This window comes from Rutilus rutilus (genome assembly GCF_951802725.1).
Source record: "Rutilus rutilus genome assembly, chromosome: 10".
NCBI classification, from domain to species: domain Eukaryota; kingdom Metazoa; phylum Chordata; class Actinopteri; order Cypriniformes; family Leuciscidae; genus Rutilus; species Rutilus rutilus.
In genome coordinates, this window is record NC_140215.1 from 26,625,847 (window position 1) to 26,644,436 (window position 18,590).

The following is an 18,590-nucleotide window of genomic DNA, read 5'->3' on the forward strand; positions in this document are numbered from 1 at the left end:
ATAGTTTGCCCAATATATATCTATCTGTGTATCTGTGGAACACAAATGGAGATTTTTTGTAATTATTATTATTTTATTTTTTTTATGTATATGATAATGTGTTTCAGGTTAAACTGATGCCTCCTGCCCCTAATGATGACCTTGCATCCCTCAGCGAGCTCACGGACAGCAGCCTGCTCTACGAGATGCAGAAGCGCTTCGCCAACGACCAGATATATGTATGTAAATATACAAACACATATACTATAATTGGGCTTTTGTTTTGCTTTTGGTTTTCCAACCCTTAGTTTAGCCCCTCCAGCAAGAGCCCTTCATTCTCTGTTTAACCCACTCTGAGGGTGGCGACATCCGGATTCTGGCCTCTATCATACACTCTTTCACCAAGCCATCCGGTCCAGTGTGCCTCTCGCACACTCATTGCTGCTGGATCTCTTGTCTTGTGGTCTTGGAGAGTGGCCAAGGCCTCTGTTTGTAGTGTGGCCAGGGACTGGTGTTTGGATGGCAGCCCTCTAGGTCTCACTGTATTCAGGCCAAAGACTTGAGCCAGCCCTGGGGAGATGAAAAGACATTGACTCTCTGTTAACGGCTGCTGTCGTTACTGCTACTATTACTGCCATGACTGTTGCTGCTATAAATCTTGGCCTCTGACGTTTACTACATGTCTTGATGCTACTGTGATCCTACAATGGTACGAACTCATTCGCATACTGTATATGCGATTTTAAAAAGAAAAGTATACGTTAAAAAAAAAGTATGTTTAGTGTGTATAGTATTAATGTAATCCGGATGTTAGGATTGACAACATTCGCCATGCTGTCATTATCATGCGACCTACCAGCTTCAGTTGCGTCACTTCACCTCCATTCACAAATCTTCTTTTATGAATACTGTGAATTCGGACATACTACTTAACTCGCATTCTGTTTTTCGGCTATTATAAAGTATGGAGGTAGGCATATTCGGATGCAGTGAATCAGTTTCCTTTCAATTACTGCCACCATGGATACTGCCAATTGCATTACTAATATTAAACGGCCCATATTCTACGGTTTACATTTCTTTCTTCAAACACTGGTGATTTAGATTTATGAGCATTTGCTACCCTTTTATTTTAAATTTTTTTTTATTTTTTTTTGCTAGTCCTGCGCCTAATTGTTTAAGGCGAGACACTACAGGTGAATAGGGTACAAATTTTAACTAGCAGATATCACTATGAAACTTTCCCAGTTGATTACCTACATTTAAGATGAGAAAAAAATGTATTACAAGTTTTCTGTAATTTAATGTTTAAATATGCAAATTAGGCAATATCTAATTAAATATGCGCTAATTTGCATATATTTTAAAAAACTAAATCTGAGTATTGGATAAAGCCAGGTTAAAAAATGTTTTTTCATTGTGTTCATATATTAGATGGTGTTACGACCGCTAGGGGTCAGCCGCGACAGGAAAAGGAAGAGAGTCACACTACTAGATGACGAGTAATATGAATTTTATTTACCATGAAGGGTTAGCGTCCGGGGCAGACAAGGCCAAAATAACAAACAAAACAATCTTCTTTTAGAACCTAAATGACCTTAAACAAAAGAAAGAAAAATGAAAATACAGTTTAACTTACCTAACTCCCTTACCCTAGCCTGACGTCGTCATACTCAATTCTAGTCAGAATGTGAGTCTGATACTTCTCCATTGAGCTTTGATTATGGGGCGTGTTTCAACCGAACCAGGAAAAAAAATTCCTCTGCACTCAATTGGATAGACCTACAACCAATCAGAGCAACGGAGTAAGTGACGTATGTTTTTCATTCATGTTTCCGATCGCGGTTCTCTGTTCCTCTTTTAAAATTAATGCGCTGTCGATATCTTCTATAACAGACGCGATGGCGGAATCTACACATGATGTTTTATAAACAAATTTCAGGAGGAGCACATTCAAATAATCAATCCAATCAACCGTCTATCAGCATGAGAGGAAAGCATATATTTATTCACTCGGTCAACTCACCTAACATGACAGTTTTCAGCATCCCTGCACTCACTCTTGGCTTGTTCTTCCACAGCCAGGAATACGGGGGGAGTAGGCTACTTTGGGTTCGGGCCGAATACCGAGCCCGAAGCCTCTCCTCAGACAGCACGCCAAATATGCATTTATTCTATCTGACTTATTTGTAAGCGTGAACTCGTGAAATCTCAATTCTTCAGCGGCAGTCATTTGAATTCAACCCAAGCGCTCGTTGATGACGTGGATGATGACGTTACCGTTGCTTATCTGTCCATCATCGTATAAAGCCCGCCCTGACAATTTGATTGGTCCGAACAATTTTTGTTCGGGCATAATAGCTCCTCAACGGAGCGAGTCCAGACCGAACTTCCCGACCAAAAAATATTGTGGGCGGGGTTCGGGCTGGCACCCAGGCTACCCTTACCCATAAACAAAGTGAAAAAGTAATACAAATAAATTGGCGTCAAACCCCCTACATCCCTTAATCTGGTAACAATTTATATACAATAATATTTACACACTTATTTAAAAAGTATCAGGTTGACAAGTTAGAATCGGGATCCAAGGCGTAGTCAATCAGGCAATAGTCAGATATAGGAGAAAACCAGAAGTAGGATTACATTTAACAAACACTCACTCACAGTTTCACTAAACACTAATAATCTCTTTGGCACGACACTCTTACTCAATTAAATAATGGCGAAACGAACAAAGCTGAAGAGAAGCACAATAAAATGGTACGAACGCGAAGTACAAAGGCATAAAGCACAAAGTCAACAAGGCTCAAAGGCAACCATTGTGTGTCAGGGGCGGTCCTTATATCCAGGTCAGGTGCATAGCAGGTCCAATCACAGTCTTCCACAGGTTAACAGAGGTAACGCCCATCTGAAACACAAACTTGTCTACACACAGAGAGAGAGCGAGACACACCCACACACAAGGACAATTGATACAAACACACAAAATATCTCAGGGTCCATGGATATGTACAGAGGGATTTATGGATATCTACTTTTGTTATCCTGTAAATCAGAATATACTGTCAATAGCCTTAAAAAAATGATTTTCGCCATGCTTTTTGGAATAAAATGTTATATAAATCAGGCTAGGAATAATATATTTACAAATCCCTCTGTAAATGTCTTCATAATATAACTAGGTACAAGACTGGAAAGTTTGGTGTATATAGGTGCTACTGAAGTGGAGATTTCGGACTTGGAGTATGAGAGAAAAGTCATTTTGAGAAAACGGGCTTTAAAGATTTATCATCAGCCAATGAGATTGCACATTCAGCCTTTTTACTTTCACGATTGGTTGCTGTTAAAAAGGAAATGACCATATTTGGATCCGACAGCATTGTACAGGAGAAGAGAGAGCTTTCCAGCGGTGCATGTGATGACAGGGTGACGGCAGAGATCGCCGAGCAGCATGTTGATTAAAGGTGAACTAAGTAACTTTTTTACCTTAACTGAACAGCTTCGGAGTCATTGGAATGGTTATATTACTTATTTCGGGTTGAATGGTGGTCGTTTCGCACCCCCCTGGTGCCCGTGAGCGGAAAATCCGCACTTGCAACTTTGAGCCGGCGCGTCAGGAAGTATCGCGTGATATCAGGTCTCGCGATGTAAACAATTGCTTTACGGCCAAAAGAAATCTGCTAAAATGCTGTCATTATTGCGCTCCCTCACGCTGTTCGAACCCGAATGAAGAAGACGTTTTAAAGAATGTCCCATCTGCTTTGATGTCGTTTATCTACTAGCCTCTGGTGTCTGAGAATCGCCAACGAGTTTTTACAACAGTGTTTTCAAATATCTATTCCGAAGCTGCGGGGGGAGCTCTAGAGAGAAACCTGCGAGCAAAAAGCGAGAATACAGCGAAGAAATCCCAAAACTACTGAGCCCCGCTTTAAGAACGCCAACTTTTGTTGAATTTATGAGAAATCTACAGACGCAAACAGACAAAGTATAGTAAAATAAAGACCTAAATGTGTATTTTGGACTTTTTTTCACCACAAGTCTGAAAGAAGACATGTTATTGAAGACAAATATCCAAAATGATCAAAATTGACTAGTAAAAAAAAAAAAAAAACGATGTTTTTGCCTGCCGTGTCTCGCCTTAAATAACAAATGCATTTGCGCCCAGTTGTGCGCGCATGGCCGTGCTGGTCTGAAAACGAGGTGTGTTCTGGCGCATTGTTGGCGCGTTGCTATTTTGAGGCAACTGAAATAGACTGCACCATTGACCAACTGAAACCTGGTCTAAAGTCAATAGTATATAATTTTTTATTTTTTTTATTATTTTTTTATTTAAAGGGCACAATAGTAATGTGCGCCCATAGGTGGGTGGACAACGCGCAAACACTCTGCTTATTACACACACAGGGACGCGCAGCAGCACACAAACATGCCAAATATAAAAAAATAAAGGGATTACAATGTAAAATATTATTTTTGTGTATATAAAGATATGGGGGAATCCGGCTTGTCCCATAGATGGTCTGCTTGCACACTTTAACCTCACGGACGAGCAGATCCGTATGCACACTGGAGACGCGTTCAGTCTTTCCACTATCAAATTCCGTCATGTAAAAAGCAATCCGCCATGGTGCGAGCGCAACTGGCTTTTAAAGGGAATGGGAGATGAGACTCTGAATGGTTTATTGCATATTACGCCCAAAACACACGCAATTACTCATCATGAGAATAGGGACAACCCTTTTAGACCATGCGCTGAGTGCGCTGACCATTTTTTCCCGTCGTTAAACTAGCAGAAGTGGATTCAGACACGCCCTGCGCTTTAGACCATGCGCTTAGATCATTAAAATAGGGCCCTTAGGATTGAGTTTGTGTTTTTCATGATGTACCTTTAAGACTTTTATGATTGGGTTACCTTTTCATATATGTGAAATGACTATGAAATTACTTGCCAGGTTGCTGAATAATGAGGGGTCATTGATGGGGCTGGGTAATATATTGAATTTTCTTTATCTGTTTGTGATAATTTAAATTAAATATGTAAATGTTGGCAGTTTACAGTACATGTTTGTACGGTACATTGCTTTTTTTTTCTTTCTTTTTTTTAAAGAGCAATTCTCAGCGTGAACAACTCAGTAGAGCAGTGGTTCTCAATTCCAGTCCTCAGGACCCCTTGCTCTGCACATTTTGTATGTCTCTCTTATCTGACACACTCAGTTCAGTTCATGGAGTCTCTCCTAATGAGCTGATGATCTGGTTCAGGTGTGTTAAATAAGGGAGACATACAAAATGTGCAGAGCAGCGGGTCCCAAGGACTGGAATTGAGAACCACTGCAGTAGAGCATCCATTCTTACAGTCACACGCATATACACCCTCTCTTCATGTGGCATGACTTGTTCTGTCCTAAAGGAGAGTTTTCTTTTCTTATGAATCAATCAGAACACGATTAAAGGAATAAATCCATCTCTATATTCATCCCCCACCTCAACTTGGATCGTTCAAACAGGCCTGCGGTCCGTAATGCCTGGCAGTCGACTACACAGTGTGCTCCTTCATGACCGGAGCCAAATCTTTGCTTAATGGCCACTGCTATTCCCACACTTTTCAATGGGGGCATAATGAAGTCTCCCTACTGATATGGAGGGAGAGAGCAGAGATGGGGCCTTTTGTGTTACACTGTAATGGGGTCTAATGATGTCTGTCATTACTGCAATGATGGATCGAGATGGTGATGGTTACTGATCGTTTAGGATGAGATGGAAAGAGTGAGAGATGCCAGACATGCACTTTGTAAGAGGAAATTGATCCATGTTTCCCTCAGCAGATGAGAAGTCCTGTCTGATGTTGCTTATTTAGTTCATTCACCTCTAGATGTCGATACAAGCTTCTCTAATATGGACTAGTATACCTCCACACCAACAATGGATGCTCTATGATCTGCTTTCTGAGCTTTGTCATAACAAATAGGTTGGACGTGTTCACGATCCTCTGAGAAAGAGCCCAAGTTTGCAAGTATGCCAGTATTCATCAGATGTTTTGTGAAACTAAAAGACTGAAAGGTAATTGACCTTCAGGTTGCTCTTGAGAGCTCACCAGACTCTACAGCAGCAACCTGGCCCTCTATTCCCAGGAGGCATTGCTGTGGTGTTGGTGATAAGGCTTGTTATTGAGTATTCTGACCAGGAGCAAGGATTGAGGCTGGTGACCCTGATGAGAGGTAACTTAGCTGTTGGCCCGTACTGAAACCCTTGGGACTCATGAGTGCCATCATAAGCGCTGGATACAATTTAGATTGTTTTGTTTTTCTGTGGTGTTTAAGGGTGAGTTTATCTGAAATAGGTGATGCCATTGACATGGAAGAACTACAGAAATACACTACCATTCAATTGTTTTTGAAAGCAGTCTCTTATTCTTACCAAAGGCTGCATTTATTTGATCAGAAATACAGTAAATATTGTGAAATATTATTACCTATCTTAATACATTAAAATGCAATTTATTCCTGATGGCAAAGCTGAATATTCAGCATCATTACTCCAGCCTTCAGTGTCACATGATCCTTCAGAAATCATTGTAATATGCTGATTTAGCACTCAAGAATTTTTTTTTTTTATTACTATGAATGTTGCTGCTTAATGTTTTTTTGTGGAAAACGTGATACTTTTTCAAGATTAATTGGTCAATGGAAAGTTCAGAAGAACAGCATTTATTAAAAACAATATTTTTCAATATTTTAAATGACTTTACTGTCACTTTTGATCAATTTAATGCATCTTTGCTGAATAAAAGAAAAAAATTGAACTGACCCCAAACTTGTGAATGGTATTGTATCGCAGACCATTCTTCCATACAGAATCTCTCCAGATCCTTCAAATGTTGATAGACTCTCCTCTTCAGTTTTCTATAGGGTTCAGGTCAGGGGACTGGGATGGCCATGGCAGAACCTTCATTTTCTGCTCATTGACACATTTTGTATTCATTTTAATGTTTGTTTGGATCGTTGTCCTGATGGAAGATCCAACCACGGCCCCTTATAAGATTTCTAGCAGAAACAGTCAAGTTGTGATTTTTGATAGAATTCATGATGCCATGTGTCTGAACAAGATGTCCTGGACCTCCAGCAGAAAAATAGGCCCTCAACATTAAAGATAAAGTATTATATTTAACCGTGGGCAATGCATGGGGTACTTTTTATGCTTGCATGCACCAAATGCATCAGGTGGGTTTACTGCCAAAATAACTCTTGTCTAATAAAATGATTCTTGTCGAGTCTTAGTCCACTCAAATTATATTCCTCGCCATGCATTAAGACAATATAGTCACACGTCATCATCCAGGCAGATTCATAACCTCTCCGGTTTAATTGCAACGTCTTAATTATTGCCCTGATGGTGGAAATGGAAATGTTTAATGCTTTAGTTATTTTCTTACAGTCACTTTCTATTTCGTGTAGCTATACAAGCTTTCGGCTGCACATCAGAACTGTAATCTTTGTTTTTACCTATTGTGATGAATGATATTTACCAAGGGTGCCAATAATTTTGACCACCACTGCATATTACTAGCTACTAAGTGGCTCAGGCAATTATCTTTCAAAGATTTTATGCTGTTAATCTTACATTCTCTCTCAAAAACAGTGATTAGTTCTTCCTCAAAAGCTCTCATTTCATCAACCCAGCAAACGTGACAACATTTCGAAGGAGACTGGTGTTCCCCGACTCCCAGAAGTTGCGTAGCACCAACCAATCAAATTGAAACTACTAATTTCAGGCAGTTCTTGTCATTATTTGTGTGCAATATGATGGACTGTCACTGTTTACATGATAACTCAAATTCTCTGTATTTTCAGACGTACATTGGACACATTCTTCTCCTCATTAACCCTTACAAGGACCTGCCCATCTACTCTAATCTCGTAAGTAAAGACAAATGTGTTTTTTTTTGTGTGGTTTTTTTTATGAAATCAATATTCAATTCATCAGCAGTATGATTTAGAATGTGCATCTGTATATCTGGCCTTTTTGATTTGTTCTCTAGTTCACGCACTGAGCGCAGCGCAACACATCTAGTTCAAACAGGACTTGATCTTCTGATAAATTATTCATGTCCTTCCTGACAGTGATAGCCTACTCAACATACTGTGCCCTCTTCATCTACCCATCAGATCTTCTCCCCTCCTTCCTCTATTTATTTCTGTATATTCCTCGATATTGTTAGAGGTTCTCAAGTTCTGAAGCCCGGCTGCCATCCCCTCAGATACAGCAGAACACACTCATCAGGGACACACAGCATGTGCTGCCCACCGTTAAGAAAAATAAAAGATGACAAGATGACCATCTGTCCGGCGTAACGCTTTATTGGCACGTGAAGGGGAGCAGAGGAGTAGACAGAACACACACACACACACACTCTTTATAAATGATATGCAGTGGATCTGCTGAGGCGTCTGTCCCCTGTTGGCCCCCTGCATCAGAGACTCATTTCAGGCATGATTTGTCCTGTGTGTCCCCTAGATTGGGGCTCAGAGGCAGAATGACGCATTGAAAGAGAAGGACATATAGCGTCATCTGTGATGGCCTCAGACCACCATCATGCTCAGGTTACATCACCTGACCCCCTTTATCACACACTTTAATCTAGGGTCTGTATATCAGTCTCTGTCCTTCAGTGCACAGCCTCCATCTTGTCCCTTCAAACTGTCCAAGCGATGCTGTATGGCTAATTTTCAATAAATTCCAATCACTTCGTTCTAAAATCCAAACTTTACTGACTAAACTAAAATATTATTAAATATATATTTTTAACTAACTTTTAACTAGAATAAAATGTTAGATTCAATTTAATTTTGTGTTTAATGTTTGTTTTGTTTTGTTTTGTTGTGAGTGTGAGTGTGAGTGTGAGTGTGAGTGTGAGTGTGAGTGTGAGTGTGAGTGTGAGTGTGAGTGTGTGTTTGTTGTTTTGTCCATGCACAGGATTGTGGGATATCATAAGCGAAAAGTGAAATGTTCATCTACTGTATGCTGCCTTCTAAAACCAGATAAAGGATTTTCACAGTAGTAAGACAGAACTTTGTCTATGACAATAGTCTTCTGCACATATGGATGTGGTGTTCATACATTTGGTCAATTGTGGACCTCAGTGTACTGCCTTTTAAGGCTGCAATTTTCGTGATTCATACACAGCCTGCAACTCTCTCTTCCTCTCTCCTTCCTGTGCCCTTGTGTGCAGTATGTGTGTGTTGTGTCTCAGTGGTAAAGGGTCATGTTTTTACTCAATTCATATTGCTTTATTGCCATGACATAGTTGGTTACATATTGCCAAAGCATTGCACAAAGCAAAAATAAACAAACAAACAAGACACATATATACTCTGTCTCTCTCACTCTCTCAATCTGCAGTGTTGCAGTGTGTTTGTGTGTGTGTGTAAGTGAAATTCGCATCAAAGCCATTTAGCTGTCACCATGATGCTCAGCGTCTTGTTTTCAATTGCCTGGACCAAAGGATCAAGTTTCTGTGCTGTGGCTATAAATGTTTAAATAAATGCAAGTAAGAAAAGACCAATCACGATTCAGAATGCATATTGTAGATGTAAGAATAAAGACTAGTCAGAATTTCATATGCAAATATCACAATGATGTAATTACTGTTGGTCGCTTTTAGAAATTTTCTTTTTAAGATTACATTTCTTAACTTACAAAAGGCAATAAAAGATAGCAAACCTAAGACGAAGACCTGAAATTGTCCACAAAATAAAGTTTTAAATGTCTAAAGAGTCTTTACGTTAAGCACCTCAGGCTTAATTAACTGCAAGAGTTTAATGCTTAAAGGTTTAGTACTAATCCAGACCAGAGTGTTTGAAGAATCTCAAAACTAACAAGCACAGGTCATGGGAAATTAGCAGAGTTATGTAAATGTGTAATGCTTATCTCTCTCTCTCTCTCTCTCTCTCTCTCTCTCTCTCTCTCTCTCTCTCTCTCTCTCTCTCTCTCTCTCTCTCTCTCTCTCAGGTCAGTCAGTTGTATCTGAGCTCCAGTGGTCGTCTGTGTTCCTCTCTCCCGCCTCATATCTTCTCTTCAGCTGAGCGGGCTTATCACATGATGCTGCAGGAGCGACGCCCACAGTGTTTCATCATCAGGTGCCGCCCACTGACATGCATGACACTGCCACATCTGTCATTCATTCTTTACCTTTTCATGTCTTACTTGCACAATAAAAAAAAGTAAAAAAAAAAAAAATATATATATATATATATATATAAATAAATATATATATATAAAATTAATTAACTGAAAGTTTTCTTTCTGGAACACCTATAAAAAGTAAAAAAAATAAGTATTTCATCAATAGGATGGTGGCAATTTCCCCTTTGAGGTGGATGCAATATTACGCTCTAAATAACAAAGATTGACAAAATGCATGTCCTCAAACTGTTTTCCAGTGTAAATAAAGGGGCATAGAAATGATCTGAACTAGGGGATAACTTTAAATCATAAATTTTATAAAAGCTTTATCAGGTATTAATATTAATGAGATGACCTAACATTCACCCATTGATTGTCACTGATTAGCTGAAAAGCAGGTAAGTGGACACAAATATAATATAATATAATATAATATAATATAATATAATATAATATAATATAATATAATATAATATAATATAATATAATATAATATAATATAATATAATATAATTGCTAGGCAACGATGCATCCAAAATAAAAGTTTGTGTTTACATAATATGTGTGTGTACTGTGTATAATTATTTTGTATATATAAAGTACACACATATGCATGTATATATTTAAGAAATATTTGTATGTATGTATGTACATGCAAATATATACAGTGTATATACATGCAAATATTTTACACAAAATAATTTAGATACATAATTTATATTATATATAAATAACACATTTATCTTAAATATATACATGCATGTGTGTGTATTTATATTAAAAAAAATATATACACAGTACACACAAACTTTTGTTTTTGTTCAGGAATGGAGTTGAAGTTGTGGTAATTCATATATATATATATATATATATATATATAAAATACAATTTTATTTAAAAGTAAAAAAAAAAAAAAAAAAAAAAAAAAACCTTTTATTTTAAAGTCCTTTAAATGGAAATCACAAATGGAAATCATAAAAAAAAAATATGGAAATGTATTGGTCAAAAGGTGTGGGAACCCTGTAACCATAAAATATGTCCAGATGTTTGGCCAGATGCTACCAAATACATTCTACGGGACATTTTCTACCTTCTGTCATTTATGCACCAGCTTGTATTTTATAATAGCGCTCCACAGCTCAGTAAGTGATCCCGTTCTGGCAAAGAGGTCCAAATGAGGTCGCATTAGAAATGCCTTTCCTCATTTTGGTATAGCGACTCCTACATCGCCCGAGAGGCTCTCGCTAAACGCTGTCACGGAGACAAATGTGCCGGGGACGGTGTAAATCCAAACCTGTTAAAAGCTCTCAGGGAGATTAATGGATGAAGTGGCAGTGGTGTAGCCCGCACTCTGTCCTGCTTTGCACTCCGGTCATCTCTGATTACAATTAAATCCTGTTTCACATTCTGATGCTTCTCCACTGGCCCAATCCTGGGTTTCACTGAGCCAGAGAGGATCTGACAGCTACTTTAATGCCCTCTCTGCGTGGGCTATCCATCACACCGACACACACACACACACACACGCACGCTCGTCCCGCAGGTGAGGGCCATGCTCTAGTGACTACAAAACCGGGGAAACAAAAGTGCTGGAATGCTGGTTCAAGAGGCTCACGAGCACACACACAAACACCTACTCGCTACTGGCTCAGGAATGCACTGCGCCCTTGAGTTCAATTACAACCCAGAATAGATTTCCCAAAAAGAAATGAAAAAATGGGAAGAAAAGGCATCAGACCCTCCAGAAAATGATTAGTGGGAGGCCGAATGACCTTTTAAAACCATCTGCTCAGACTGTTTTCTTCCATTCACTCTCTCTCGCAGGTGTCTGGAAGGATCCCGGCTCTTTACGCCGCATGTGGAGATGGTAGTTATCACTGCGAGCTCCTTGACTGTGCTTTATGGCTCGTTTTAAGAGGTCGTAACATTGAACGTATGTAATTAATAAAGTTGCTGTACATTTAAGAATATGAAGTGGGATGTACTGCAGTAACGAGACAAGATTTACACCTACCAAAGCCCTTGTTAGTAGTTAGTAGCCGTGGTGTCGATTAACACCCTGTAAACATACTGGTGAAAAATAAATCAACACTTAAAAAATTATATATATATATCAAAGTATCATTACTTTCAACTATGAAAACTTTGAACTATCATTCACAGTTTTGAAAAAGCTGTTGTAGCTCATTTAGGCCGGGAGCCAGGTCCACTCCTCAGGATGTTTTTTGCTAGCTTTTTTTTCACTATTATTTCCTATTATCTTATACCTTGGGCCATCACAAGTTGATAACGACCACCCCCAACTCGGCCCCGTTTGGTCTTAGGGGCCAAAAAAACACCCTTTTTGGGAAAAGCTTTTGGCTGAATGATGTAATTGTGAGTACTGCAGCTACATAAATGGCCATATAATCCTAAAATTGTGCATGGTGTATCCTGACAAAGATTCTGGGGATTGCTGCCTTTTTGCTGTCAAATATCACCCTCAACATACCCCAAAAGACAAAAAAAGTCTGTCCGCCTGATAAATTGTCATCAAAAGTGATCATTTTCAAGCATTGTATTATATATATCCCTGCCTCAAATGTACATGAAAAACTTCCCAAGTTTATAAGCTTCAATTTAAGTCCAAGATGACCTTTCTATCTAGAGGATTATAGCTGGTATAACCAAAGTTCTCCACTGTGCCTCAAATCAGAGAAAACAGAACTTTCAAGCATTACCATTCCATATTGGATTAAGCATATTTTTTGCATATGAACAATGTCTTAAACAAGAGTTGAGACTTGACTTATGTACTGCTATACTATATGAAGTGAATTGCATGAAAAGTGAGTAATGTTATGCCCCTAGGTCAGGGCTATTCAATTAGCTTAATTTGAGGGCCGGATTATTAAATTGGAATGTTGAGGAGGGCCGGTGAGTTAAGCTTATTTATTGAAACATTATTTATTACTTATTGAAACATAACAGTATCAATAAATAAGCTAAAGTAAACCTAAACAAAGTATTGTATTTACTTGGAAATGTGGTACCCAACAGTATGCAGATTTATGAGTCTTTAATAAATAACTTATTTACAGCTATGTACAAAAATATGAATTATACAAGATCATAGCTGTTGGTAAGAATTATTTTATTTATAATTATTACAGGCTTAAATGAAAATATTCTGACAGTGAGATTTGATAACCACAGGTAAAACCATGCATGGCTACTCACTCACTACCACTGTATAACAAAATGCCTAAACACAGGTAAAAACTATACACAAAATGAATTGTATATTCCTCTAACCACCTAATGAATCTACTGCAATATAAATGACTATAAGATAGTATTCAGTATAAATATTCCACATTTCTGCCCAAACCATAGTAAATTACTACAGTACATTCATGGTAAATGTTTGTAAAGGTTGTGATTAGGGGATTTAAAGTCTTCTAACTTCGTTCATGGCACAATGTTTCTGCTGTTTACCCCATCAGTCGTGTTGGGAATGTTGAGGCTGCTTTATCTGCTTTAAAACTAGTTAAATCATCGAGTGATTTGTGGTCTGTAACAGAGGTGAGTCGAATTGAACAACTCCTCACTGGATGTCGCAATGCTGTTTAATAATAGTGTCCAGAACCGGGAGTATATACTGTATATATTTATATAGTTATATATTTGGCCAATTCATGGAAAGGAAATAATTGTACCAAAGATCGAACAAAAGATTCGCACCATTCACAAATGATTGGTATCGCTGGTTCAGTCGACAGAAATACGGGACACACATAATAACTGCTGAAATATTCGGACTGAAAACGTTTCTCAGGTTAGTCGGAGCGCTCATGGTACGCACAGTGCGTATAGACGTACAGCTGCACGTGCCACTACGGCCACTCGCATATCTAACCAAATGTAGCCACACCGCCAGGAAAAGAGGCGGAGGGAGGTTGGGGTGCCTTTGGGCCAGATGGAGATGATTGAATTGAATAGCCCTGCCCTAGGTGGACTGGGGTCAGGGTGCAACATAGGGTACATTCACACAAAATCAATTAACCAAATGTGAGATTTATTAAAGTCCACAAAGGTCTCGCAACACAAGGAATAAAGATGACCCTAGTGTGCAGTCTGTTATCAAAAAGCCAACCTTCAATAAAGTTAACGTTAGTAACCTTCTGTACAGGTAAACATTCTTTACAGCCAAATGGTGAAACGTCTCGGTTACATATGGTAACCCTCGTTCTCTGAGGGAGGGAACGGAGACGTACGTCGTGACCGACTCACAGGAATCTCGCTAGAGAGGCCAATCTACTTAGAGTAAAACTAAAACGAGCCAATACACATTGGCATGCAGTCATTTGCATCAGCTGTTAAGCCTCACAGCGCAGGTATATAATGAGCAGAAGGTGCAAGGTGAGCTCCTTTTTTGCTGAGGAGCCAAGCCTGGTAAGCTGGCCGCCCCGGCGGGCAGCAGCAGGTGTGACGATGGGATGTCCGTCTCCGTTCCCTCACTCAGGGAACGAGGGTTATGTAACCGAGACGTTCCCTTATCGGTCGATCACTCTTGACGTATGTCGTGACCGACTGATAGGAATCCCTACCAAAGCGCCACAGCTGCTGCGCCCCATCCAGTGCCCGGTGTAAGCCGATAGGAAAGGGCTTACACAGAGCGTATCTGTCACTGTTGTTCCGTGATAACCCATACAGTGAGATTATTGGATAACACTGGGAAAGCGTGCCCTTTCTATGGAAGGGGAACGCTGTGGAAGCCACTTTCTTCGATGGAGTTATGTGGAAAAATACATATGGACTTGCCCGAAGGTTGTACTGCATATGAATATTGGGTAACTTAGCCACAGGGAAAGACACCAGGCTGGACACACATATGGAACCCAGCCTAACACCTGATCTCTGAAGGGAGTGGTAGGAACCTTGGGCACATAGCCAGGCCGGGGGCTCAGTACAACATGGTTGTCACCCGGCCTGAACTCTAGACACGATTCGTCGACCGAAAATGCTTGCAAGCCCCCTACCCTCTTGATAGAGGCCAGTGCAATCAGCAGCAAAGTCTTCAAAGAGAGAAGTTTAAGTCTGCTGACTGCAAAGGCTCAAAGGGAGCATCCTGAAGAGCTTGAAGCACCAGGGAAAGATCCCAAGAGGGTATGGAGGGGGGACGAGGAGGGTTTAAACGTCTCGCCCCCTAAGGAACCTGATGACCAGGTCGTGCTTTCCAACTGATTTGCCATCTATGTGGTCGTGATAAGCTGAAATGAGCTGCAACATGTACTTTGAGACCACCTTGTCGGTTGATGTACGCAATGGTTGCAGTGTTGTCCGTACGGACCAGCACGTCTCTGCCCTGTAGCGGCCTCTTTAAGCGGCTCAGAGCGAGACGTACTGCTAGCAACTCGAGGCAGTTGATGTGCCAATGCAGTTGAGGCCCCGTCCACACCCCTGACACTGCATGCCCGTTGTATGTGGCACCCCAGCCGGTGGCAGAGGCGTCTGTGAACAACACAGCATGCCTGGACACCTGTTCCAAGGGGACTCCTGCCCGGAGGAACGAGGGGTCTGACCACGGGCTGAAGGTCTGGCGGCACAGAGATCCTCTGCATGGGGGCGAGTTTGCTCTTCTCCCAATTGACCAGAAGACCCAACTGGCTGAGGTGCCTGAGCACGAGGTCCCTGTGTTCGAGAGTGTGCTAATATGAGCCAGTCGTCGAAATAGATGAGGATGCGCACGCCCTGTTCTCTCATGGAAACAAGGCCCCCCTCCCTGACTTTCGTGAAGACACGGGTAGACAGGGACAGCCCGAAGGGCAGGACCTTGTACTGATATGCTCGACCCTCGAACGCAAAGCGCAGAAATGGCCTGTGTTGAGGAAGAATCAAGACATGAAAGTATGCGTGCTTCAGGTCGATCGCTGCAAACCAATCTTGGGGACGGATGCATTCGAAAATGCATTTCTGCGTGAGCATTTTGAACCCACCATACAATACACAATACATTGTTCTTGGGGACAATGAAGTAGGGACTGTAGTGCCCTGACCTCATATCGGCTGGAGGGACCGGCTCTATCTCCGCTCGCAAGACATGGGCATCGGCTGCTCTCACTGTAGTGGAGTGGATGGCCCGATCCATCTCCGGGCGGGGGGGTCTGCCTGCGACTGGCTCCTCGGCGCCGCTTAGGTGGAGGCTGCTGCTGCGGCGCGGGAGCAAGGGCAGACACAGAAGGCCGCCCCCAGCGACGAGCAGACTGAGGGGCCGCGGGCAATGGAGTGGAGGCAGCAGCTGACTGCCATGGCAGGATGTGCTTGATGGCCTCAGTCTGCTTTTCAGTCAGTTTTCCCCACACGTAAGCCTTGCCGGTTAGGTCCGACGAGTACTTACAGGCCCGAGAAGGGAGACACGGTTCTCCACGCCAAGTGGAGTTAGGGCACAGCTGCATAGCAACGGCCCGCTCCACTGGTGGGATACGCGTGTATCCCTTAGCCGCCCCGCCATCAAGAGTGGTGAGGGAGGAGGAGCCACCGGAACGGTTTCTGGAAGTAAAAGGTGCCATCCCGTGATCCCAGGTAACGACCGCATTCACAGAAACGCACAGATAGAATGTCATCTTATTACGGTCACTACGGGGGAACGGTCACTATGAACACAGACAGGAATGTGCAACTGTCTGTGCGCTCTCTCTCCTCGCTGGTCTTACCAGCCGTGAAAACGGCCTTTGAGTGCTCTCAAGCGCACCTTACCAGCTGTGAGAACAGCTTTTGTTTGCTCAAGTCTAAACAAAAACAAAAAGAAAAGAAAGAGAGACGCTCGCGCGTCTGTGCTGTCACCCGCACCAGTGTGGAGAGGTCCGAAGAAGAAGCTCGCTCAGTTTCACAATCTCCTTGAAGATATGTAGAACACATCGAACTGCTTGGCTCCGAAGCAAAAAACTGAAATGCTGCTCATTATATACCCGCCCTGCAGGGCTGAACAGCTAATGCAAATGATTGCATGCCAATGTGTATTGGCTCGTTTTAGTTTCACTTGAAGTAGATTGGCCTCTCTAGCGAGATTCCTATCAGTGGTAACGACATACGTAGAGAGTGACCGACCGATAAGGGAACTAAAATACAGTTCAAATGTAAAATAGAAAACATTTATTTGGTTCTTAGATCTTTTTGCTGCTTATCCATGCTGTACTTCAACGACTGGTCCTGTTAGTGTATTGTATTAGTGTAGAATATAAATATTACTATATTACTAACCAGACTGACTTTATTTTCTGTCACACGTCTACAGAAGTTTTTATTGAGAACTAACAGTGGTTTAGATGTTGATGTCTTATTGAAAATGTTTTCTTTTGAGGTTGCCATCATGGAGAGCATGAAACAGATGGAGATGATTTGACTGATGAAATCCATACGAATATAGAGAAAGAGGAGGAAAATGATGATTGAGAGTTTATATTCTACACTAATACAATACACTAACATGACTAGTAGTCGAAGTACAGCATGGATAAGCAGCAAAAAGATCTAAGAACCAAAGAAATGTTTTCTATTTTGTTTGAGCTGTATTTTAGTTTCGCCATTTGGCTGTAAAGAATGTTTACCTGTACTGACGGTTACTAACGTTTACTCTATTGAAGGTTGGCTTTTTTGATAACAGACTGCACACTAGAGTCATCTTTATTCCTTGTGTCTGAGGACTTTGTGGACTTGTGGACTTATGGAACTCATATGGAATGTTAATGCTTGAAAGTTCTGTTTTCTCCGATTTGAGGTACAGTGGAGAACTTTGGTTATACCAGCTATATTCCTCTAGATAGAAAGGTCATCTTGGACCTTAACTGAAGCGTATAAACTTGGGAAGTTTTTAATGTACATTTGAGGCAGGGATATAATAAAATGCTTGAAAATGATCACTTTGGATGACAATTTGTCAGGCGGACAGACATTTTTTTTTTGTCATTTGGGGTATGTTGAGGGTGATATTTGACAGCAAAAAGGCAGCAATCCCCAGAATCTTTTTCTGCTAGTTTCCCCTATGTGTCAGGATACACCATGCAAAATGTTAGGGTTATATGGCCATTTATGTAGCTGCAATACCTTAATATTCACAATTACATAATTCCGGCAAACGCTTTTCCCAAAAAGGGTGTTTTTTTGGCCCCTGAGACCAAACGGGGCCGAGTTGGGGGTGGTCGTTATCAACTTGTGATGGCCCAAGGTATAAGATAATAGGAAACAATAGTGAAAAAAAGGTAGCAAAAAACATCCTGAGGAGTGGACCTGGCTCCCGGCCTAATTAGCTCTTTCCTGAAATCTGCTGCCTACCTAGACAGCAATATGACATCATACAGTAAATGTGCATCTGATGCTGTTTCACAAGGTTATGCATGTCTTATTGAGAATAAAACAATCATGGCATTTTGACCAACTCTGGGCAGATTAAT

The 18,590-nt window shown here is 40.9% G+C and overlaps 1 protein-coding gene across 5 annotated transcripts in view; it reads left to right on the forward strand.

Moving 5' to 3' along the window:
• The window catches only part of myo16 (myosin XVI), a 227,586-nt gene that overhangs the window by 114,438 nt on the left and 94,558 nt on the right, over window positions 1–18,590 (forward strand). For all 5 annotated transcript variants that reach the window (XM_084421067.1, XM_084421065.1, XM_084421066.1 and 2 more), the window contains exons 11-13: window positions 108–218; window positions 7,827–7,892; window positions 9,985–10,112. In XM_084421067.1, the coding sequence (XP_084277193.1) occupies window positions 108–218; window positions 7,827–7,892; window positions 9,985–10,112 (305 nt within the window). The remainder of the gene's footprint in view (window positions 1–107; window positions 219–7,826; window positions 7,893–9,984; window positions 10,113–18,590) is intronic.